General features: G+C 40.6%; 1 protein-coding gene across 2 annotated transcripts in view; it reads left to right on the top strand.

The window, feature by feature from the left end:
* The window catches only part of RPS6KA2 (ribosomal protein S6 kinase A2), a 169731-nt gene that overhangs the window by 114418 nt on the left and 31052 nt on the right, over positions 1-24261 (top strand). For both annotated transcript variants that reach the window (XM_088666336.1, XM_088666337.1), the window contains 7 exons: positions 8837-8917; positions 11075-11154; positions 14748-14854; positions 17265-17302; positions 18476-18618; positions 22443-22513; positions 23487-23575. In XM_088666336.1, coding sequence (XP_088522462.1) covers positions 8837-8917; positions 11075-11154; positions 14748-14854; positions 17265-17302; positions 18476-18618; positions 22443-22513; positions 23487-23575 — 609 coding nt within the window. The remainder of the gene's footprint in view (positions 1-8836; positions 8918-11074; positions 11155-14747; positions 14855-17264; positions 17303-18475; positions 18619-22442; positions 22514-23486; positions 23576-24261) is intronic.

Raw genomic sequence — 24261 nt, 5'->3', positions numbered from 1 at the left:
GCATTTTTAAAAAGATTTTCTTTTTAAAAGCTTTTCATTCATTCACAATAACTCTGGTTTTAGTGCTAACTACGCAAGTGCTACTATTCAGTGAAAAATGGCAGGGAGTAATGTAATCAAGGCAATGGTACGGGCTCCACTGTGAATCCATTGCTGCTCTATTCTGATTGCTTTAACGCTGAATGACCCCATTACAACCACTGAGATTGCTTAGCAGGGATTTTAAATCAGAAACCAGCAGAATTCCTGTCAGGCAGCACCATGTCATTTTTTGGCACCAAGGGGCAGTTGTTATGACAGCTTAATTAAAGGTTTAAGCAAGTTTTTTGAATTACCCACTCCCAGAAGCACTAAATCAGTTCAGAATTAAGCATGTATTACCACGTCAGAAGTTGAGTGGAAATGCCTAAGTTCTTGTTAGCAATAAACTCAAAGGCTGTTGGCAGGAGCATTGTAACCTAGTCTAATGGCAGTTATTTTGGCTTTTTCTCCTTCCCCATTCTCCTGCATCCTCAGCTGTGTTGAGAAATCTGCTGTTTTGGGGCTTTAGGAATTTGTCATATGAATGACCCTGATGTAGACCATCATGGTCCAGTAATATCTCTTCTGATTGGCTGCAGCTTTAAAGAATCATAGGCAGAGACCTTTTCCACATCAATTGCTACCTGATCCTTTTAGCTGGAAGTGTACGGGATTTATCCTGTAACCACTTTCATGCAAAACATGCTCTCTGCCGCTGAGCTGTGTCCACCTCCCAAATCCCTCTTACCTTTCTGCTCTTTCTCCTTTCCTCACCTCTCTTCCCTGCACCCCCACCATTCCTTTTGCTTTTATTACTAAAAGCAAGAATCTCGTAATAGCATACCAACATGATGTTATTATATAAGAACAACATTGCTAAGGTTGGGAACAAAAGAGCACCGTAAGAATACCATTTGCTGAGGTTATTCTGTGGAAGTTGGATTCTGTTACATAAGAACATTATTTGCTGAGCTATTAAAAGAGGAAAGCTATGTCTGTGACGTGAAACTTTGTTCCTAAAATATGGCCATCACTTTTTCATTGATTCCCTCCCCCCTCCCCTGTGCCTTTTGAAGAGATAGTGCTACATGGTTTGGGGTTATTGTGATGCTGCATCCCTGCAATTTAAGATTAATAAGGAGTAATCCTTTCCTATTATATCAGCACTTGTTTTCTAATATCTGAAGTGTATCTTCATAGGACCCTGTCTCTCCAGCAATTGCAATTGCTCTGCAAGACAGACATGAATATGTTTCTGTATCTTATATAGCATTATCAGGATAGTGCTTTTTCATAGCTATGCTATTAGGTCTTGAATGACAAACACACAAAATTTAACTAATGGCCTGGCTAGTTTTGAGGCTCCTGGGCCAGATTCCATATGAGAATTGTCTCTGAAAGAGAGAAAGCCCCAGTCTCCATGCATTTTGCACTAATGCATAAGGGAAGGCCGAAAGCTTATGTGACTGTACACAGTACCAACCAATTCATACATTTGAAGTGGCTGCAGTGCTGCTCAGCCTCTGCCTCTTACCTTATCTGTGCAATCCTAAGAATGTTTATTTGGATGTATATCCCCTGCCCCTGTCCAAGGTAGATTACTCCATAGCAGGTTTATTTAGTCTTGTTTAGGGTATACATTTGTATAGCACTAAACATGATGTTATTGTAGAGCGCTGTCAGAGGACACCCCTGTATTTGAAGGGCTGTCCAATCCAAGCCTGCTTTAAAAATAAAGAACCCTAAGAAGAGAGAGCAGAAGGGGCCTTGAAGTTGCCCATCAATGGGTAGCACCTGTGCATCAGACTGAGCAAGCACACACATCACCTGATCGCAATGGTGAGATGTTCTGTATTTCTAATTAAATTATAATAATTGGATGGGATACAACTAATGAGTCATTTCATCAGAAACCCCCTGCAAGGACTCCTGCTTGTTCAACAGAGCTTTTCTCTCTCCTCCTCCTCCTGTATCCCCCCTGAAATTGTTTTTTGCAGGAGGTCAGGAGAACCCCTAGAACAGTACATTGGGGAAGGAGAAGAGGGATCTTTCCATTCGGCAAGCTGAAATGCTTGTCCTGATGGAACAATTGCCTTTGTGCAATGTTGAATTCATCCCATTATTCCTAACTTTGAATCTGTAGTGTATAAAGTACCATTTGCAAATATTGTGCAAATAGGTCTCCTGTCCCCCCCCCCTTTTTGGGTTATGATGCCTTTCCACATTTCCTCTTTTTTTTCGTAATGCATTAGTGTCCATTCTATGTAGTTACAACAGACAGGAAAGCATCTGGTTCTTCTGAGTGGCTGAAACAGTTTTATCTGCAACAGACTTCCCAGAAAAAAAAACCAACAACTTGGGAATCACAGCTCAAGCTTTTGGAGATCTTCTGTGGGGTCTGTTTTGTACTGCTTTCAAGCATCCTGTGAGATTCTCTTTCCTTTGACAATGTGAAGCAAAGAAGAGAGCTGTGTTCTATCCAGGCATGCCTTCTTAAAGATGTTACTTGATTTCAGAGTGGGCTGTGGGTGAGAGAAGCAAAGGCAGAACATGTCAGTCTTCTTCACTGAAGTAACATTCATTTTCCCTGACAGTGTCCTTTCATAGAACTGACAATACTTTGGCTTTTCATTAGTCATTGTTTAATCTGCCTGTTCCTTAATAGCAGCAGTGCAATGATATAACGATTCAATTTGCATGATCCCACTTTCTCCAGCCTCTGTAATCCTTAATCAAGGGAGTAGTGAGCATTTATTACAGGAGATGTAATGAGGGAAGGAGGAATTTAAAATGAAGATAAGAAAATTCTAGAAGAGTAGCCTTGTTAGCTTATCAAAACAGCCAGGAGTTCTTGTCCTCCAAATGCTGTTTTTCGGTCAGGCCTGCCATGTTTTTAAGATTTCTGCTGTCAAGGGTGCTTCCCAGCCAAAGAAATGCAGATAGTTAAGTATTTATTGTCAAAGATAACACTTACCGTCACTTCTACAGCTCTGGATATCTATGCACACCAATCCAGCCAGACTCCAGTTCTTCAGTTGACCAGAGGCAGCAATCAATGGGTGGGGATTTCATTTTTATTACCTAGCCCGGGCTAGAAAGGCCTGCCAGTTGCTCTATGACCCTGTTAAGACAATGTACTATTTCTATCTCAGCTGCAGGACTGCTAACCATGGTCCTGAACCAGAACCTTAGTCCTTGTCCAAGGTCCTTGCCTTGCTATCTGATCCTAAATCCTGAGCATACCCATTTCCATCCTTCTTGAGGGATTATCTTCCTTTTGGAGTGTACATCACCATTGACCACGGCACCTATGGCTACTGGGAGGTCTTTCCAGGAACCGTCAAGTGGCCAAGCCTGTGTCTTTTTAAAGTACATTAAATGAGTTTGGTTTTTGCACAAAGGGTTCTATCTCCCCCCACCAAAAATAAATAAATCTTTTCTTCTAGACACCACACAGTAGGCAGAAATCCAACAGATTCCCATCAACACATCCTCATGGTGAGGCAAATCATACATGCTAAATTGAAGACACAGCCCCTGTTAGGAACAAATGGGCCAACCATAGCTATGGCTCACAGTGAAAGCTATAACTACCGGTAGTAGTATATTTTTCTACACAGGTACATAATTCTCTCAGCCAGAACTGTGTCAAAGAGTCAATTACCTCTTAGGATTTAGAAGTTAGTTAAAACTTGATGGTTAGGTTTAATGTCTTTATCCCTATGAAATAATCACAGGCTAGTAAGTCTCCTGAATGCTTTGCATTTAGTACAAACCATAGGAAAAGGTTTCATTTCTAAATCCTAAGAGCTTACAAAGCTTAAAACAATAGACTTATGGGTAAGCTATGAATAATTACAGATCAAGTAGCCAGTGTTTATGATGTAGTGAAAACCACCATCACCAACATAATCTAATATAATTGTAGCTTGGGGACATCACCTTGACCTGTTTTGTAATTGCTGAATGTTTAAGTTTCCTTGGCTCAGACCTCAAGACAAGCCGTTAGTCTTTCGGTCTGTCTGCAGTATGCGGATACTAATAATATTTGTTTGCTTTGTAGAATTCTTGTAAGGATTGATGAGAGTCCAAGTAGACATAATATCAGGTGAACTGTGATAGGATCCCCCACTCCGTTTAAACAGTTTACTAGCAACGACAGGGGGAAATCTTTTTGGAGACCAGGCATCCCCAAACTGCGGCCCTCCAGATGTTTTGGCCTACAACTTCCATGTTCCCTAGCTAACAGGACCAGTGGTCGGGGAAGATGGGAATTGTAGTCCAAAACATCTGGAGGGCCAAAGTTTGGAGATGCCTGTTGGAGACCCTCCACAAAAAGAAAAAAGAAAAAACCTCTCTGAAACTATTTGACTTATGACATCTGAAGGCAGCCCTGTTTAGGAATGCTTTTAATGTTTAATAGATTATTTTATTTCATTTTCTGTTGGAAGCCACCCAGGGTGGCTGGGGAAACCTAGCCAGATGGGTGGGGTATAAATAAATTATTATTATTATTATTATTATTATTATTATTATTATTATTAGGGGAAATATACAGGTCCCATTCAGCTAAATGATGACCTCATGCACACCTGGTCTAAGTAAAGCAACAAAAATCACAATACACTAGAGAAGAAAATCAAATTAAACATAATGTTATGTTAATTTGTATTGTCTAAGACAGGGGGATAACTTGGGGGCTATGGATGGGGTTTAATCTAACATGAGGAAGAACTCACATGACGCAATAAGCTGCCAGTTCTGATACACACTGGATGAGGAAATTCCTGTAAATCTTTTACAAGCTCCCCCTCGATATGTTCTTTTAAGCTTTAATGATTCATTAGGAAAGTCCAATCCTTCTCCTCAATTAGTGAGCCTAGCGTGATTTCTGCAAGAAGTATGGCCGATTATCATTGTCATTAGGCAGCACTGAGAGCTGGCACCTTTCCAGATTGTTTGTTTGTTTGTTTGTTTGTTTTTAGGAAGGGGTTTTTTTTAATGGAAGGCATGTGGCCCAGAAGTGCATATGCTGAATATTAATTCTCTTTTCTCCTATTATTTCTTTCTGGTTATTCATGTTAGCAAGCCATGACAGAAAACCTAGGAGTGTTATTTCTTTATACAGTATACCATTTTTAAAAGTAAAAGTAGCAAATCCTCATCTGTCCCCAAATCACCTGAACTGTCCCCTCTTCTTCTTCATGAGCTCAATCCTTCTGTTACCAGCATCATTTGGGTAACAAATGCTTCAGCTGTCAAACAAACCTCTTTATTATAATGATTTGCTTATTTGCTTGTTTTCTTTTTAATAAGACCAAGCAAACAACAAAAGACAAGACCTCCATAGCTCACCTTACCCTAGCTAGCCCATCCATCAGAGAAAAAGGAAATAACAAAAGTAGGCTACAGTAAGACAGAAATCTTCCAAGCTTTTTTTTTTATTTGATTGTTTCTTAAGTTCATGACTAAATATGAATAAGTACAAATGCAATATTGGGCAAGCTTGGCAACTTCACAGTTTTTAGTTCTTAGAAAAAGCAAGTTAAATAACCATGCTAAATTAGATCACTCTCCAGGACATCAGAAAATGTTCCAGCGCAAACATGGAAAATTTCCAATGCAAATTAGGAACATTTTCCAATTCAGATTTTTCTGGGAAATCCATGTCATTGGTAGGCTAACAGAATAAGCAGTCAGAGCGGGATTTTTTTTAAAAAAAAGAAAGAAAATACAATGGCCAGGCATGCAAGAAAATCAAAGAAAAGAGAGGGGACTAGAAGAGAGGTCATGGGGAAAGTGCAGCGGCAGAGGAATTCAAGCAACATGTGATGTCACTCCTCCAAAAAGGGAAATCTTGATAAATATATGAAGAATGTCAGGGTGTCCAAACAAACTCAAGGTACTTAGTGATAAGCTTACATTTTATTCTGGTAACCAGCAGGAGATATCTATGGTAGGGATGGGGAAGTTGTTGCCCTCCAGACTCCAACTCCACCAGCCTCAGCCAGCATGGGATGATGGGAGTTTGTCCAGAAGCATCTGAAAAGCCATGGGTTCTCCGCGGGGCTCTAGAGAAAGCCTCCCTGTTGGTTTTCATCAGATGCCTTGCAAATGCTCAGCAGATTGTTTTCTTTATGCTGCTCAGTTGGTACGTACTGTTATTCTGCTGTTCTACTTTTCATGTTACTGTAATTTTCAGGGTTTGATCATCTTTTGTAAAGCTGTTGTTTAGCAGCCTCAGAAATTCAATGAATCACTGTTTTAATAAAGTTTCTATTAAGGACCATAACAAACTTGTCTGGACAGCGACCTTTCCAAGCTGCGTTATCAGTGTAAAATTATGGTGCTTGCAGGCTTTAGTAATTTTTAATTGATAGATTAATCAAATGAAGTCTCAATTTGTCAGTGTGAGTCAATTTAAACCAGAAAATTAGTAATTTCTTGTTAATACTTTGGGGTTTTTTTAAGTTATCATTCATTGCCACCAAAATGCCAATGTTTGCAATGCATCCATTTAGATTTTGACTGGTTTTACTGCAATATGGGTGGACTAAGCTTGAATCAATTATTGAGTCTGTAACCCTACGCACTCATACTTGGAAATAAGCGGCATCAAACTCAGTGGGATTTATTTACAAGTAACCATGCGACTACAGTATTCTGGGTATGTCTGGGAAATTCTGGATGCATAGCAACCCTAACGTAGCTATAGTTACTATTTTTGCTAATGAATGTATAGTGTACATATGTCCAATGCAAGGCCAACACACACACACACAAAAATCCAGTAGTGATGCTTTTTGGTAGTTTCTTGTGTATGTTACAGATGACACTTTTGGATATATGCAGCTATATAAGGTGGGTTTAAAGTTGCCCTTCTGTGGCATGCGGTATGGTAAATGAGTGTGCAAGTCCATCCAAATTCTTATCAAAGAGGAAACTATTATTGGGACCATTTGATATAATCTAATGACTAGAATCTTGCAAATTCATCTGAAATGCGGTTAAGACATTCCTGCTATACATATTCTGCGTCATTTCTTAAAATTAGTTTGAACCCAATAGACGTTCCCTAATTAGATTTCTCTCATGGGCTCTGCTCACTTGATCCATCACAGTCGTGACTGATAGCCCAAGAAAATAAGACTTGTCTCCTCTGACCTAGCCTCTGACTTGTCTTCTTACTCATTGTGTTTTTATCAAAACTGTATCCAGGAAGTGGTTTTCTGTGAGTCATCCTTACTAGTAACATTAGTTCTGGACAAATATTCAAATACACGTAGGACTGATCTGTGGTTAATACCTGCTGCTATGATTATATATTGTTCCTCGTGTTATGAGCAATTTCAGAAACCATGCTATAACTTTTGGTGGAAGCATAGAAGGTTTGAGAGTGTCTTTGTAATATTTGCTTTATATACAAATATACAACAAGCAGGACATAATGGGAGCAAGCTGTTTTTAATCTGCAGTCCTGGATCCATTTACAGTCATACCTCATGTTGCGTCCACTTCAGGTTGTGTCTTTTTAGGTTAAGAACGTGGCAGACTCAGAAGTGTTTTTCTCTACTGCGCTTCGCGCGTGTTCAGAAGCGCCACTCTGGTTGCGGACTTTTGGGGGTGTGAATGGCACCCCGGAACAGATCGTGTCCGCAACCTAGAAATAAGTCTCACTGAACTCAGTGGGGTTTCTTTCTGAATTTGTGCAGCCCTCAAAAGTACAACATAGTTCTAGCTAGTAATTCTCAGCTTGCTTGCTCACTCTCTATCTGTATTTTAAATTTTTTGTTGTTGTCTGTGTCTCTTCTCAGCCAGTCAGGGCAGCCATCTATAGGATTGGGCTGGATGTCCCTTTCTTGTCCTTTCTTCCTCAGGATCTAACCCAGTGCCTCTCCCGCCATCTTCAGTTTGATGATTGTTATGAGGAAAGTGAAAATCCATGGGACCAAAGCCAATCCCCCTGTGGGCAGAATTCCTCCTCAGCCCTGAAGCCAGCAACCAACGTTTGTCCATAGCAATGTCATTGGACAGCAAATTCATTCCTGCAAAGCCGCATGAAATGCAATAAAAATGAAAGCCTGGGTGGGAAAGTCTGGCATGACTGAGATGAGGAGAGCAGGTATGGTCTGCCTTTTATAACCCAGGGGCAGACTTGTCTTCTGTCCAGTCCATTCCCAAGGCCCCACCCCAGGGAGCCCATGATGGCAGCTGTTTGGCTTCCCAAAGTCCCATTGCCCCTGTCCTCCAGCCAGCTGGAAAGCGTACAGAGCTGCTTCTAACCATGCAAGAGATGTGTCCCCCCCCCACACACACACACCGTGCTGGGCTGCAAATGGCTCTCCCTGATAAGTTGGGGAGTTGGGAATTATTCTACTGCCACTGCCATTCTAGGTGTGTTTAGCAAGAAAAATCAAGCTGTAAACTCCCTGTTTATCAAGAAAGGCAAGTATCTATGGCCTGTCATACAAAAGAAGAGTTATGCACCTGCAGGATAGAATTGTATGCACATAAAAAGCTTTTCTTCCCTTTTGCACTGGGGCAGCTCACAGTGCTCCCTTTTCCTAAGTGGCTTGTCTCTTCAGCAGAGGGAACCTGCTACCAACAAGGGCAGCAAAAAGCTGCAGCGGTATGTGCAGCACATGGCTGCCTTTGATTCCTTGTCTGCGTGCTCCATTGAGGGGATAGCAACACGCATACAAAACTAAAACGAGCTATTCGTGGTTATGCTGCAGCACAGCGGCCAATCTAACCGTACAACGTGAGTCTCTTGAACCATGGGGTATCCTGATGTTTTATTGTTCTCTCTTTACAGTCCGAGATCGTGTCCGATCAAAAATGGAAAGAGACATTTTGGCAGAAGTGAATCATCCTTTCATTGTAAAACTTCATTATGGTAAGATTTCTCTATAAATCAATTCCTAATTGCCTAGGGATATTTTCCACTTGATCCCTTGCTATTCAAATTCATTATCTATGTGTGGTTTTTGTTTGCCTACTTATATATAGATTATATTTATCCAGTCAAGGGTATGCAGTACTAGCACCTTCCCCCACCCCCCAATGTTAAAAGTGTGGCTGTTACTGTAACAACTTCATGGTGAATATTGGTACTTTTTTTTAAAAAAAAAGAGCACTGTATTTATATGTTACCAATGTACCTGGTCTATTCTACAGGAGGTTCAGAGCGGTATTTTAACCTCCCAACACCATTGCGGAGCAAAATTGCATGAGAGATAGTGGGTTGCACTAATCTACCCAGAGACTTGAATAATGGAATGAGCATAAGTTGCCATCTGCAATATTCTGTCCCCATCAATGGAAGGTGATGGTGATCTTTTCCATCATGGATATCAAGGGAGCACAGGCAGAGTTACTAGGTAGTCTCCCATCTAGACACTGATCAAAGCCAGATGTGTTTAGCTTCAGCATCAAGTGCCTTCCCGCCATGCCCTGACTGAAAGACCATTATCTGTAATAATAGACTATCATAGCTTCTGTTATGCAAAAAAGTGGAGGAAGCACCCACTGCCACTGTGGTCCCAGCCAAAACAAAACATACCCATTATCCCCTTCCCATAAAACACCATACTTTCACTGATCTTGTACAGAGTGAGGAGCTAGCCATATCCCCAGTGTCCATGTGTTCCGCTGAACATGGCAGGGATCCCTACTCACACACAGATGCATGTGCACAGGGGCCCCTGTCACTCATTCAACTAATCACATGGATGCCAAGGTGTGTGGTGAGAAGGCCTGTGAACCACCCTGAGATCTTGTGATGTAGGGAGGTATATAAATCTAATTAATAATAAAATAATAAGAAGAACACACTAGCATTGGGCATGTAGTGAACATGCACATTTGTGGAGCATTCCAGATTTTTATGTCCTATGCTTATGAAAATATTTTATTTTCTTGCTAATTATACTGTTTTAAATGTGTTTATAGTTTTTATAATAAAATTATAAACAAATAAATGTGCATTTTATATTGGTTTAATATAATTTTTTCTGTTAACTTTGCTGTGCTAAATGTGCATTCTGTAGTTGACCTGTGTAAGGTTTTATTTTGAAATTATTAAGATCATATTTTAGTTTACTGTTAATTATGCTGCTTTGAATGTGTATTCTATATTTTGCTTTCTTCTGTGATTATAGAATCATAGAATTTTAGAGTGGGAAGGGACCCTGAGGGTCATCTAGTTCAACCCCCTGCAATACAGGAATCTCAGCTAAAGCATACAGTGGTACCTTGGTTGTCGATCGGCTTGGCTCCCGAACAAATCAGCTCCGGAACACCGCAAACCTGGAAATGTGTGTGCGAACGTTTTTCAGAAGCCGAACGTCCGATGTGGCTTCTGCGGCTTCTGCTTGAGTACAGGAAGCTCCTGCAGGCAATCGGAAGTCACGCCTTGGTTTTTGAATGGTTCTGGGAGTCAAACGCACTCCTGGGACGGATTAAGTTCGACAACCAAGGTACCACTATATACTAATGCTTGTAATACTCTGGCTTTCTCAAAGGGGCAAAAAGAAAAGGAGAGAAACACTATAATGTCAAGAAGAAGAAGAAGAAGAAGAAGAAGAAGAAGAAGAAGAAGAAGAAGAAGAAGAAGAAGAAGAAGAAGAAGAAGAAGAAGAAGAAGAAGAACAACTCAAGCTGGCCGCCTGAAGAATTTATTGATCCAAATGCTGTCCAACAAATTTTGACAAAATGTCTTCCTTGGGGTGATAATTGCCAATCCTCATTTGAAAAGATGCTTTCTCAAGAGTTCTAGTTCACAGTGAAAGCATCTTTTGAAATAGGAGAACTTGCATTTGCCACCCCTGAGGAAGCCATTTTGCTGACACATATTGGGCTGTGTATTAGAACCAATAACCTGCCTTTAAAGTGTTGGCTCAAGGCTTATCTTTCTTTTTGCTTCTTTCGGTCACATAGAGTTCACCCACTGCTACTCATATGGCAACAATGGTTGATTTTCCATTACAATCCTTTTTGTGGAGGAGTTAAGGTCCAACCTATCTAAATATCCTACTGTCTTTTTCTACTGTAGCATTTCAAACAGAAGGAAAGCTATATCTTATACTAGATTTCCTACGAGGTGGGGACCTTTTCACCAGACTTTCCAAAGAGGTGAGTCCAACAGATTAATGTGTTTTGTTTGAAAAACAAACCAAAGTAATTCTATATTGGTGGCTGTGCCTCTTCTTAGCAAAATCCTTCCTTCTAGCTTCTCATATATTTAGTTATTTTTAAAAAATTAAATTTATACAGTATTCCACCTTTCCATTAAGGAGCTCAAAGTGGTGGATATGGTTCTCCCCATTACCATTTTATCCTCACAACAACCCTGCAATCCTCTTATCCTGAATACATCTAACACATAGCATCATGGCACTTTACAGCATTTATCTTTAGGGTTTATTTTTATTAGCACTGGATCAAACATGCTGTATTCTGTCCATACACTTGAGGATAAGGCAAGGTCACAACAAAGCTCAGCAAATGCTTTGTTGCTGAACCACACCCTGAAATATCAAGAGTGCATCTTCCCATTTACATCATTTTTGGAGCCAAAGCATAGCAGTTTGTTGGGAAGACCTGCCATGCCCGTCAGCCGAGGGTGCCAATGGCTATCAAAGCACCATCTGCAAAGCAATGGAGCAACTGGAGAGAGGTGCATTGCCTGCTGCTAAACACTTGCTGGCAGCAGAAATGCAGCACTCTTGATCATCGCAGAGCACTGGCCATCCTTCAGTCACAGCCATTTATTTGTTCTAGCACATTTTACACTTCAGACACACCTTGGCATCTGCCACAAAGGAAAATTGTGCTTGTTCTTCCCCATCCCGCTAAAATGTGAATATTCAAACTTCAAAATCAATAGATGATGACACCAGTTTTTTAGCCTTGGTACTGACTGTTGGCAGGAAAGCTTTTATTTTGGCAGGAAAACATTAATTGCTCAACTGGGCAGAACAGGGGAATATTCAGTTTTTTAAAAAACTGGGTTTCTCAGTGCCAAATATTTACTGTATATATTTTAGATAGCATTTTCCGTTCCAGTCTTAATTAATTTCGCTCTTTGGGCAATATCCAACCAAGCCATGCTCAGACAATGGACTTGTGTTATTTATTTATTCATGCCCTTTGTTTTCAGAGGGTCTTCCTCAGACTATGACCAAGGATGGTGATTATCCTTTCTTTCTCTGCCCATACACAAGTCTCTCTTCCTATTGCTCCTTCCTTCCTTTGCTGCTGCCTCTTCATTCATCTTCCAGGGCTGATAAACGTGTTGCTCATTGTCTGGCTGGAAACCCTTTCCCTGTGCAGGTGATCCATGCAATGGGAACATAGGGAGCTGCCTTGTATGGAGTCAGGCAATTGGCTCTCATAGCTCTGTCATTGCCCACACTGGCAGGCAGTGGCTGTCCAGGGTTTCAGACTGGGAGTCTTCCCCAGCGCTACCCGGAGATGCCAAGGATTCAACCTGGGACATTGTGCATATAGCGCAGGTGCTCTACAAGTCAGCTACAGTCCCTTTCCCCAGTAGCATCTCAGTGCCTGCATACCAAAAGCTAATATGTTGTGCTAAGCTAAGTCATTGCCCACATGCATTCTCAGCAATAAGCATAGGTGCGAAGTAACATGTTAAGTCCTCCCCTATTGAAGTTGCTTGAGTAAGGAAAGTCAACTCTGTCATGATGACCTGAGTGCACCAAGGCAAAGTGAATGGGAGTACATCAGGCTGACACCATGCACCACTAAAAGAAAGAAAGAAAGTGCAGTATTCTTCTTTCTCCAACCTGCTCATGTCTGGATGAGCCATAATGACTGCTCACTTCTAAACCCTGCCTAAAGAGCTGTGCCAACCACAAGAGTCATTGCCTTGAAGCAGATGGCCTTTTAAAGTCACTCCCAGGGAGCAATTCCTTTGACCGTGGGTGAACTGCCTGTCCGTCTTCTTCCTGTGGCTTTCGATATGCTCTGCAAGCAAGGTCATGGAAGTGTAACACACAGCCTTCCTGCCATTATCCCCAGAACACAGAAATAAAGTCTTTGTCCTTCTATAAGGAATCAATGTTAGCGCTATTGGGAAATGTGCAGTTAAGCATTATTTCCTTCCCCCTCCTTCCTTTTTTTAAGGCAGGGTCCTACTGGTTGCTCCTTACAATGATTTAGCCATCTTTCCTTTAGCAATAAGAAAAACCTTAGTTTTTATTTAGTAATAAGTAATTTAGTAATAAGAAAAAACCTCCCAACATATTAGTTGGGATAAGGAGGATTAATTATAATACTGGGAAGCAGAGCTTCACATACGTTGTGGAAACATGGAAATAATGTTGCTGTTGTTGTTGTTTTAAAAAATGTAGTTATGAAGGAAAGCACATTTTTATTTTAAAAATGTAAATGTGGCCTCTTCATTATGGCTCCTTTTAGGTTAGCTGAAAGAGCAATTTCAAGAAGATTGATTTTCTTCATATTTGATAGATTTTTCATATTAAAAAACCCCAAGTGTGCATGAACACAAAAGCTCATACCAAAATAAAAACTTAGTTGGTCTTTAAGGTGCTACTGAAGGAATGTTTTTATTTTGTCCCAAAACATAATCATGTTCATATGTAATGCTAGGCCATGGTTATACAGTGGAACCTCGGTTTATGAACACCTCGGTTTATGAATTTTCAGTTTATGAACGCCGCGGACCCATCTGGAACGGATTAATTCACTTTCCATTACTTTTAATGGGAAAGTTCGCTTCAGTTTATGAACGCTTCAGTTTATGAACAGACTTCCGGAACCAATTACACCCATGTTTCAGTTTATGAACGCTTCAGTTTAAGTACTTCGCGGACCCGTCTGGAACGGATTAATCGACTTTCCATTACTTTCAATGGAAAAGTTCGCTTCAGTTTATGAACGGTTACTCCGCGGACCGTCTGGAACGGATTAATCCACTTTCCATTACTTTCAATGGGAAAGTTTGCTTCAGTTTATGAACGCTTCAGTTTATGAACAGACTTCCAGAACCAATTGTGTTCATAAACCGAGGTACCACTGTAGTTTGTAGCTTGCCTGGAGCAAGGCAAACTATCAGCTTGGTTTTGGATGTCATTGTAAGTCAAACCATGACTTTACTCACAGCAACAGAAAGAAGAACAAAGTGGTCACCATCTCTTCTATAGGAACCCACATATTTGTACTAATTGCAAACCAGATCAGTGTTTTGGGGGCGGTCATAAAATTGGATTCATTTTATAGGATACCTACCGGTACAGACTCCAAAATGACCATCTGTAAGTGGGAAATAACATCACCTATTCTGCTTTTGTTCCTAAGGTTATTCAGCTCTAACATGTTAGCGATACACTTATTTTGTAAAATTTAGGTTGCAATCATATCCACTGTTCTGAGAACTCATGATTTCTGGGTAGACATGGATTTATGATGGACTGGAACTTTTGGATGTGAGGAACAGAACAGTATCCCAAATTTGATATACGTATAAATATCCAAAATCCAATATTTGAATTGATTTCGGTAAATCAAAATGGATTTAGCAGAATCCAGTTTTTGGCTTTTGAATTGTTAACCTGTTTTCCATTTGGCTTATAATCAGTTGATTTTGTTGGACCAATATATTGTCATAGTATCCTAGCAAAAGTTTCCATATAAATAAATCCACTTGTGCATTAAAAAATACTGCTTTTTCTGCTTCTCTCTAGGTTATGTTTACGGAAGAAGATGTTAAGTTCTACTTAGCTGAGCTGGCCTTGGCTTTAGATCATCTCCATGGTCTTGGTATTATTTACAGGGATTTGAAACCAGAAAAGTAAGTTGGGACAGAAATGCATTTGGGAATATTTTTTTAATGGGGTTACTCTGTTTGGATCACAAAATGCCTGTGAGACCCTGCATTAATTTCCTTTTGAACTGCATGTCTCTTGGAGTGATATTCTCATTTATCTGAATAGCTTGGAGAACACCCTGAAAGTTGAGAGGATAAGAAACTGTGTTTGTAGTGGGGAGAGGTTAGACTGAGAGGCAGTGACTGGCCCAAGGACATGAAACTCACTTTCCCTCCGTCTATATCTGACCAAACTTCCAATGTGCGGCAACTGAGTTGTAAAGGTAAAGGGACCCCTGACCATTAGGTCCAGTTGTGACTGACTCTGGGGTTGCGGTGCTCATCTCGCGTTATTGGCCAAGGGAGCCGGCGTACAGCTTCCAGGTCATGTGACCAGCATGACAAAGCTGCTTCTGGCAAACCAGAACAGCACACGGGAACAAGGCTACTCAGGATGCATCTAGGTTGGCTGACCATTACAGCCATTTCCTTGATAGGGAAGATTTTTCCAAATGGGGAACCTTGAAGGACTGGGTGCAACCCACATGCCTTACAACTATCTTTGACCAAAAGGCTCAGTAATCTTTTCCCCAAACTCAGTTGCTTTTGCCAGGGCCATGCCAGCCAATTTTCCATTTGGTTAATAACATCCCCAGGGACTACATTCCTCTCTCCTTCCAGGAAAACTTAGTAGGGGCATTCAAGGCGGAAAAACAAATAGTAATGCAGATTCAGTTTTCCCCTTGCCTATGGAAGATATGCTCTCTCTCTCTCTCTCTCTCTCTCTCTCTCTCTCTCTCTCTCTCTCTCTCTCTCTCTCTCTCTCTCTCTCCCTTCTTCTTGTCTGTGTTAGATACAGATAAGGGGATTGTAGAACAGCATTGTTGTCTTAAATGAAGATTCGTTGCGCAGCAAGGATTGTATACTCCTTTTGTGGTGTACAACTGTTATGCGCATGGCTTTGTCAGAAGAAGCAAGCTTTGTCAGAAAGGCAATAGAGAGATAGTAGTTGAATAATAGTAGTGACAACTGTCAGTATTCATTATTCATTTATTCTCCGCAACAGTCTGTTCCCAGCCCACAAATGTTCTACCGAGTATCACTTCCTTTCAGATTACATTTCACTGCAAAATACAACAATGTGGGAGTGAGAGTTATTGTTGCAGTTTTCAGAAAATTTTATTTTTTAAAAAAAATGATAGGGGGAATCACACACAATCCTTTTTTTTTACCCTTGCCCAAATGGATGAATAGAAAGGAATGTGAAGAATAAGCTCATTGGATGGGGTGGGAGAGAAGCAAATGGCAAGCTACTTGTTACACTGTCCCTACAAGCCTATACTCCTGGGGCCATCCATTAGATCAGGAGTGGAGAACCTCCAGGCCCTTGGGAATCTTCCCCAGGCACACTTCTCACCAGCCCTCTCCACATTCCCCTCGACTGCTTTTGCCTGGCTAGCCTGGAAAATAGCAGAAAAGTTTACAATGCCCCACAGACATCACACACTATGTGTGCAGACCCATCGTTCTGAGCCAGGGGTTTTTCGGCGGTGGTTCCACAAGTGTGGAATATTATTCCATATGATATTAGGCAGTCCCCATTCCTGTATATTTTCAAGCAGACCTTTAAAACTTGTTTTTACCTTGCCTTAAAGGAAACTAATTGTGGTTGTGGCTCTGATTGTTTGGCCTGGTCTTTATTATTTTCTTAATCCATATTTTTGATGTTGAATTGATAGTTTAATAATATGGCATTGTTTTATAGAGATGTTTCCAAAGGTTCCCAATTGTATTTATTTTTGAATTTTATGTGAACTACCTCACAGAATGTTTGAACATCTTGATTGGAACCTTAACATATTTTTTTTACATTTTACAATAATGGGTAAACACCAATTTTTTATATAATAATAATAATAATAATAATAATAATAATAATAATAATAAGAAGAAGAAGAAGAAGAAGAAGAAGAAGAAGAAGAAGAAGAAGAAAGGACATTCACATGCAAGTTTATGGATCATTGAAGGAAAATTATCAACATAATAAATTACACAATGGGATGGTACACTATATACTTTGTCTGTCTTATGGGCAGAACTATGAGATAGTGTGATGTTATTTCCAGTTTAGAGATGCAGACCTGAGGCTGAGACATGGTGACTAGTTCAGGATCCAAGCCTGGTCCCCTTCCATTGAGCTGCATTTGTTCATGCGGAGACCTTTACAATACACAAATACAAGAGGAAGATTAAATGGATGCCTGTGGTTTTCTTCACACTGAATTGCTTCAAGTTCTATGCACCAATTATGCAATCTGACTTTATTTAATATGTTTTCTGACTTTATTTAATATGTTTTCCATTTGTCTAAACTTTTCTATGCATCATCTTCCAGCATACTTCTAGATGAAGAAGGACACATTAAGATCACAGGTGTGTAGTATTCCCCACAACCCATGTAGCAGCTCCATCTTTTTGCATTCTACCTGTCATTTCCTCCTGATGATGAATAGACACTGAGATACATGCTTGAACTTTCACTGGCTTCCTGATCTCTTTTAGCACGATTCAAGGTTTAGCTTTAAAGTCTAATTAGATCCCACCTCCTTTGTAATCCATTGCGATGAAAATTAATAGATGCCGCTCTAATGGCCTTGTTTTCTGATGTTTTAATCTAGGTTTTAAGTTTAGCACGTTGTTTTACTTCTTCTTGGTAAGCTGCTTTGAGAAACGTGTGAATAGAAAGGCATAAATTCTTCAAATTAAATAAACAATCTCTCAGATGCAGCAAAGCTGCCCCCTAAATATAGTACAGTGGTACCTCGGCTTATGAACACAATTGGTTCCGGAAGCCTGTTCTTAAACTGAAGCGTTCATAAACTGAAGCGAACTTTCCCATTGAAAGTAATGGAAATTGGATGAATTCGTTCCAGACGGGTCAGCGGACTACTCAACCTGAAGCGTACTTAACCCGAAGCATGTGTGTAATTGGTTCCGGAAGTCTGTTCATAAACTGAAGTGTTCATAAACTGAAGCGAACTTTCCCATTGAAAGTAATGGAAAGTGAATTAATCCATTCCAGATGGGTCCGCGGCGTTCGTACACCAAAAATTCGTAAACCGAGATCTTCGTAAACCAAGGTTCCACTGTAATAGCAATTTTGCATCAGGTTCAGAAAACAGATAGCATTTTGGGGGTGCTCCTCAGTTGTGGAACTCCTTCCCATTGCAGATTTACTAAAATTCACTCCTTCCCACTGCAGACCACTTACATTGCAAGGCTATTCCAAGCCCACTTTACCTTGATGGCAGCATCTGCTGATGCCGAACCTCCAGGGCCACCAACTGAGCGCAACACTCAAAACTTAGAAGAAGTGTATAAAGTTTATATTTCAGCTTCTAAGATTTACATGTGGCTTCTGGTTTTAAATTCTCTTCCCTTTGTTCATTGCTTGGTTCTTCTAGAAAAGAGACTAATAATTTTTGTTAAAAAAAACTAGAGCTGGATCGGTTTCTGTGTCTTGACTGGTGTATTTAAAGTGACTGCAAGTGTCCTTATATCACATACTCAATTTCTTTCTTTTTTTTAAAATCTACCTTTATTTAGATTTTGGCCTGAGCAAGGAAGCCATCGATCATGACAAGAGAGCATATTCATTCTGCGGGACAATAGAGTACATGGCCCCAGAGGTGGTCAACCGGCGAGGCCACACTCAAAGTGCAGACTGGTGGTCCTTCGGTGTCCTAATGGTAATGAGACAATCCTTATTTTGGGATTGACTGCTTTAGCCTGGTGGACCCTTTGGCAGTGGCTGTGCTATTTCCTATTAAACCATTATTAAGCTACTTCTAAGGAGCACTTTTATGAGTTTGAGTTTCTTCACCATCCACATATCAGCATTGGGAAACGAAATCATCTCTGGAAGTTATCATTGCTATGAAGCAGTTTTATTCTGAGCGTTTAGTATTTTAGCTTCTTTCGCCGAGAGTCTGCCATTCTGGCAATTTCCCCCATTGCATCCACCTCAACTGAGGCTGTCCACACTTCTTTGTACTTCTTTATGTATTATCCAATCCCAAGGGAAGGGAAGTACTGTAGTTGAGTTTTTGCTGCAGCTTCTATTCATTAGAGAAGCACAGCCTCATAATCCATAACATGCTGTTGCTAGGAAACTGGAGAGCCTTAGTGTACTGCTGCCAGATGAATTAGTGCAAAAAGAGAGGTCAAGAAAGAGAGAAATTAAGTAACCCTTACTTGGTCTCCTCAGGATTATGAAGTGGCTGTTCACTTACTCTGAAATTACAACTTCCTATTGAAGGAACTGGAGGCAAAAGATTCCTGCAATGCAGGGGCTGGACCAGAAGACCCTTGTGCTCCCCTCCAGCTGTACAATTCTACGATTCTTTATCTGTGTGGGGAGTAAAACGGGGCTTCTGAGTCTTCTACAAGATATATAGACACCAACAGGGCCTGCCCAAGGCATTTTGTTACCTGAGGAAAAGACAAGATGGTGTCTCCCACCACCATTCCATAAAAGCTAACCAGACTGGCAACTGAACTTCAACAGTGGCAATGTTGATGGGAAGCAGGCAGCTTGGAGGGCACAGGTCTGGCTGTGTGCCACACACAACTTTGTCCTCCTCCAACAGAGGGGAACGCCCAAAAAGAATGGCAGGGTGTGGGAGCAGCAAACCACAGACACTCACACTCCACCATCTTCTGCCTGAGGCAGCTGCCTAACTCTGCCTAATGGTAGGGCTGGCCCTGGACACTAAGGGGAAGTTAAGAGACAGAGCTGATGAAGATTGATTTGGTGTCATCTGAAACCCCCAGAATGTGCTCACATCTATATTTGAATTCTGTTCTGTCTGCGGTGATTACCGGAGACAGCCTCTATATATGCGGTCAGCAGAATGAAGGTCTGTTTTAGGACACATATCATTTCACAGGTTTATTTAACCAAGAATAACAACATTTCCCCAAATCCAGTATTCACCATCAAACACCAGTCACAGGGCCAATTCATGCAGTTATTTCCCCCTGCTTCCTTTTTCTAAAGAAGATTGAACATAGCATAATGAGGCAACAAAGCAAAGTATTCGTGGCAATGAGAGTCCAGCTGAAGCTCTCTGTACAGCCTTAAGTTTCTTCTCTCTTATCTGTAAGTCACAAAATAACTTTCTGAAAGGATAGTGTGCACTAACCTCTCACCTGCAGGTTGCTGCTGTGGGTTTCATGCGCACAGGTCTTCCTATTGTATTTTGTTTCCTAGCAGGAACTTCATTCACCTTCCTTCCTTCTGTGTGAATCCCAGTGGATCTCTTAGTCATTCCTGTGCCCTCAGCCTCAAAGAACAGAGTAAAGTGACCTTAAAAAGTATCAATCAGTCTTTTTGTGCCAGAGTGACCTTAGAAAGTGTCAGACAGTACCTTGCAGCCAGCTGAGTAACCTACAGCCATCAATTTTAAATTATCTGGATGCAGGGGGAAAGTACTAAAAAGAAAACAAAGTTTGTTATACTGTATGATTATTTTTTAATAGACTGTACTCCCCACTCAAAGAGGGCATTGTTTCCATTATTTGCTACTTTTTCGTGATGTTAAATAGAAATAATGTATATGCCAACTCTGCCCCCACCCTCAATATCTAACTTTCCTTAATGTTCATACATATAAGGTACAGTTAACATTTACAGCCAGAAGGATTCTTCTCCTGTATTCTCCTCTCAAAATTGTAATGGCTAGTCTGTTACAATTGGTGCTGCAACTAAACGTTGCAGTGTAGAATCCTTCTAGTCAGGGTTCCAGCTAGCCAGCCATGCTCTTTTCCAGCACACTCCATTCCATTCTCCTTCCTTTCCCCACTCGTCTGCTGTGTTTTCTATTCCCTCCCCTGCAACAATCAGCATTCTATGATCAGTTGGCATTTCAATTCTCATTGGAGTGGGGTTTCTTTTTAAGGGGGAATCTCCCTTTCTTTCTTTTCCCCCCAAAGAATGTTTCTACTCCTGCAAACCTTCCCTCTTGTGCACTGCATATTTGTGATCCACGGCATTAAGCTCACATGGATGTCATAGTCCTAGTTCATGTTTTTTCTTTTCAAGATGTCTTCTATCCGCATATGATACAGGGGGAGCTTTTAGTTTTATTAGCATCAGTAGCTTTTGCAAGAACAGCTAGAGTAATTTTTCTTTTCACTAACAGCAACAAATTCTTATATAGACCGATGGATCTTGTGTGCTTGATGGAAACTCCAGCTTCAGCATTGTGTAGACATGTTCTGACATTTTATTTTGAAATGGTTATAATTTTCAAACATTCATTTAAAAGATGGTTTTCTATCTATCGGCCTACACTGTCAGGTGACTATCACACTTTGCTGGTAAAAGTTTCCACATTTGGTGAAAGATGGAGCTGCTCCTCTTCTTAAGAAGGATATTTCATTTCCTAGAATAGCTTTTGCTATATACTGGGTAGGTCAAATTACACCTTGTCACCTTTCTTTCTTCTCTTTGGATTTTCATCTCTTCAGAATAGTCCTGAGCACTTTTGTTTTCTCTTCTGTAATCCATGGACGTTTTTCTTCAAAACATGGATGTTGCTCACTTGTAAAACTTCAAAGCCTGTATCTCTTTAAATGCAGGCTCCATATCTTGTTTTCCCTGTGACATCCAAGCTCTGGTAAACTGGTTAGTTTAAATCAGGGCTGTGGAAATTGTGAACCTCCGCATGTTGTTCGAGTAGAACTCCTGTTATTCCTTACCACTGACCATGCTGGCTAGGGCTGATGAGAATTGGCATCCAGCAACATCTGGAGGTTCCTCAACCCTTGCAGAAGTTTTCAGTCGCCTCCTCTCAGGCATGGGACAGAGTAGAGAAGAGCACACAACTGAGTGAGCACAGGTCTTTTGCAAACCCATTTTTGTAGCAGGGAAGAATGATTTCCCATTATGTCTGAACTGGACCATTGTCTTTTAGTATCACCAGATGCCACATTGGACTCAGGCTATTTGCTGTACTCAGTAAGTGACATTTTGAGCTAATTTTCAATAAGGGGAAAAAATACAATTCCTGTGGCACTTGTGTGATGCTCCTTGAATTTTGAATTTGGTACGGCTTTTTAAAAAGCCATTCAATCTGTCAAAGCAAATGTAGAACAACTATTCTTTGGGGCTTATATTTCCACTTGTATTGCTTTCAGTTACCAAAATGTAAGTGAAAGATGTACTCTGAGCTATTTAAACTAGATTTAGTATCCAATTATAATTTGTCTTAATCAAAGGGGAACAGATGTTAGCATGATGCCGATCGCTCGTGGTTGGAGTGGCATCTCGTAACTAGGGAGCTGAAAGAAATTGGGGGGAGGGTGGAAGGAAGGCAAATGAAAGAGGCAAAATGATTTAGGGGTTAAGGGCTCTAACCATAGAGTTTGGACTTCCCTTGGGGGCTCTTTGAGGTAGGGTCTATGACACCAATTGCAATGATCACCAGCACTTCTGCCAAGAACACCACACCACTACTTACAATGCTTATGCAATTAGGTCTTTATTTAGCTTTCTGCTCTCCTTTTACAGTTTGAAATGTTGACAGGGTCGTTGCCATTCCAGGGGAAAGACAGAAAGGAGACAATGGCTCTCATTCTCAAGTGAGTAGTAAGCTCCAGCTTGTTTGTTGACGTAAAACAAAATGTGTATTCTTTTGCTTGGAATAGACAAAGTTTGCTTGGCAGTAGAGGTGGGGGAGTCAGTTTTCATTTAAAGACGAACCTACCAATTCTGAAATAATCTCTGAACAGTCAGACCATTGGCACATTGGCACATACCCGTGTTTCTCATATTATAAGACATGTCTTATATTTATTTTTTCCTCAAAAAAAACACACTATGGCTTATTTTCAAGGGATGTCTTATTTTTTTCCTCCTCCTCCTGCCGCGGCCAGCATTGCTGCTGCGCCTATCACTATGTCTTATTTTCGGGGTATGGCTTATATTCCTTGAATGCTTAACAGGGTATATGGATTGACAGCAGTTCTCCAAGATTTCAGATCGGTCCCTCCCAGCCCTATCTGAGATGTTGGGGATTGAACCTGGGACCTTCTGCATGCAAAGCAGATGTCCCACCACTGTGCTATGATACAGCCCTTCCCATACATGAGCTAGTAGCAGGGTAAATAAAATAAATAGCTGGGAGCTCTAGATCAGTAATCTGCAGCTATATCAGACCCTGACCTGCAACATGGCATCCAAATTAAATTATTTATTGTGTATGCCCATTTTTCTCCTATTCCCACTAACTAGGGTGACTAGATGCAAAGGAGGGCAGAGTTCCTGCCATTTTGTATTTAAAGGGGAGAATCACACGCTTCCCGTAGCCATTGTGAAGAAGAATAAGCATGGTAAAGACTATGAGGAAAGAATAAAAGAAATGTTTAATAGAGTCAGTATTATGGAGCAGTCTTTATCCAATATGCCTCGAGATTACTTTGGGAACTCTATATATTTTTTCCATATATATTTCCTCTGCACATCTGTATTTATTTTCACTGCTAAATATGTGTGTGATCTTTTTAGACATTTCTGAAAAGTCCTCCTACATTTTAAAACTTTCTGTTCTTTCAGAGCCAAGCTAGGAATGCCACAGTTTTTGAGCACAGAAGCTCAGAGTTTGCTTCGAGCTCTTTTCAAGAGGAATCCGTCCAACAGATTAGGTATGGGATTCATTTGATTTCTGGTCTGTGATAAATTCAGCGATAGATTACAGTCAAATGTTAATCTGTGGTTTGTTTTCCTTGTTACTTAATTTTGATTTGTTCTCATGTATATGGCATAGTTGAACAATGTGCTGGGAAGAGATGCAAGTTAATGGAGCTTTAATTAAATATGTGTTTTGGGCTTTTAATATGGATTGCACAGATTGATGAAGAATTGGTTTATTATAGTCATGATAGCTAAGTGTTGTCTACACATACCGAAACAGATGCTAGTTATTTATTTCCTTATACTGTAGGAGTATTTCTAAACAGCCAGCTCATACAGAAATAGTACAACAGTGATGTACAATATAAGCATTAAAACATCATAGAATGATAAAATTATAAAATACTGAACAAATTACCAATACTGAATCAAATTAATTCCACACCCACCCACTCATCAGCCGATGTCACTTCTGATGCCCTCTAATGAGTCACAGGGCAGAGTTAAATCCTGAGCTGGCTGTGCATGCCTGTTCCCAGTCCAGAAGGGGAGCACATAGTCAAAGCAGCAGGATTTTCCAAGACCTTTGCATCAAAAGCCCTGATAAAACCTAGGAAAAAATTGTTTTAGCAGTGCCTTGCAAGGTCCCAAGTTCAGGGCTTCAAAGCACCCTGAATCTTTGTGACATTCCATGATT

The sequence above is a fragment of the Zootoca vivipara genome, chromosome 3 (assembly GCF_965207765.1).
Source record: "Zootoca vivipara chromosome 3, rZooViv2.hap1.1, whole genome shotgun sequence".
In the NCBI taxonomy this organism is placed as follows: Eukaryota; Metazoa; Chordata; class Lepidosauria; order Squamata; family Lacertidae; genus Zootoca; species Zootoca vivipara.
This window is presented reverse-complemented; position numbering and strand designations above follow the sequence as displayed.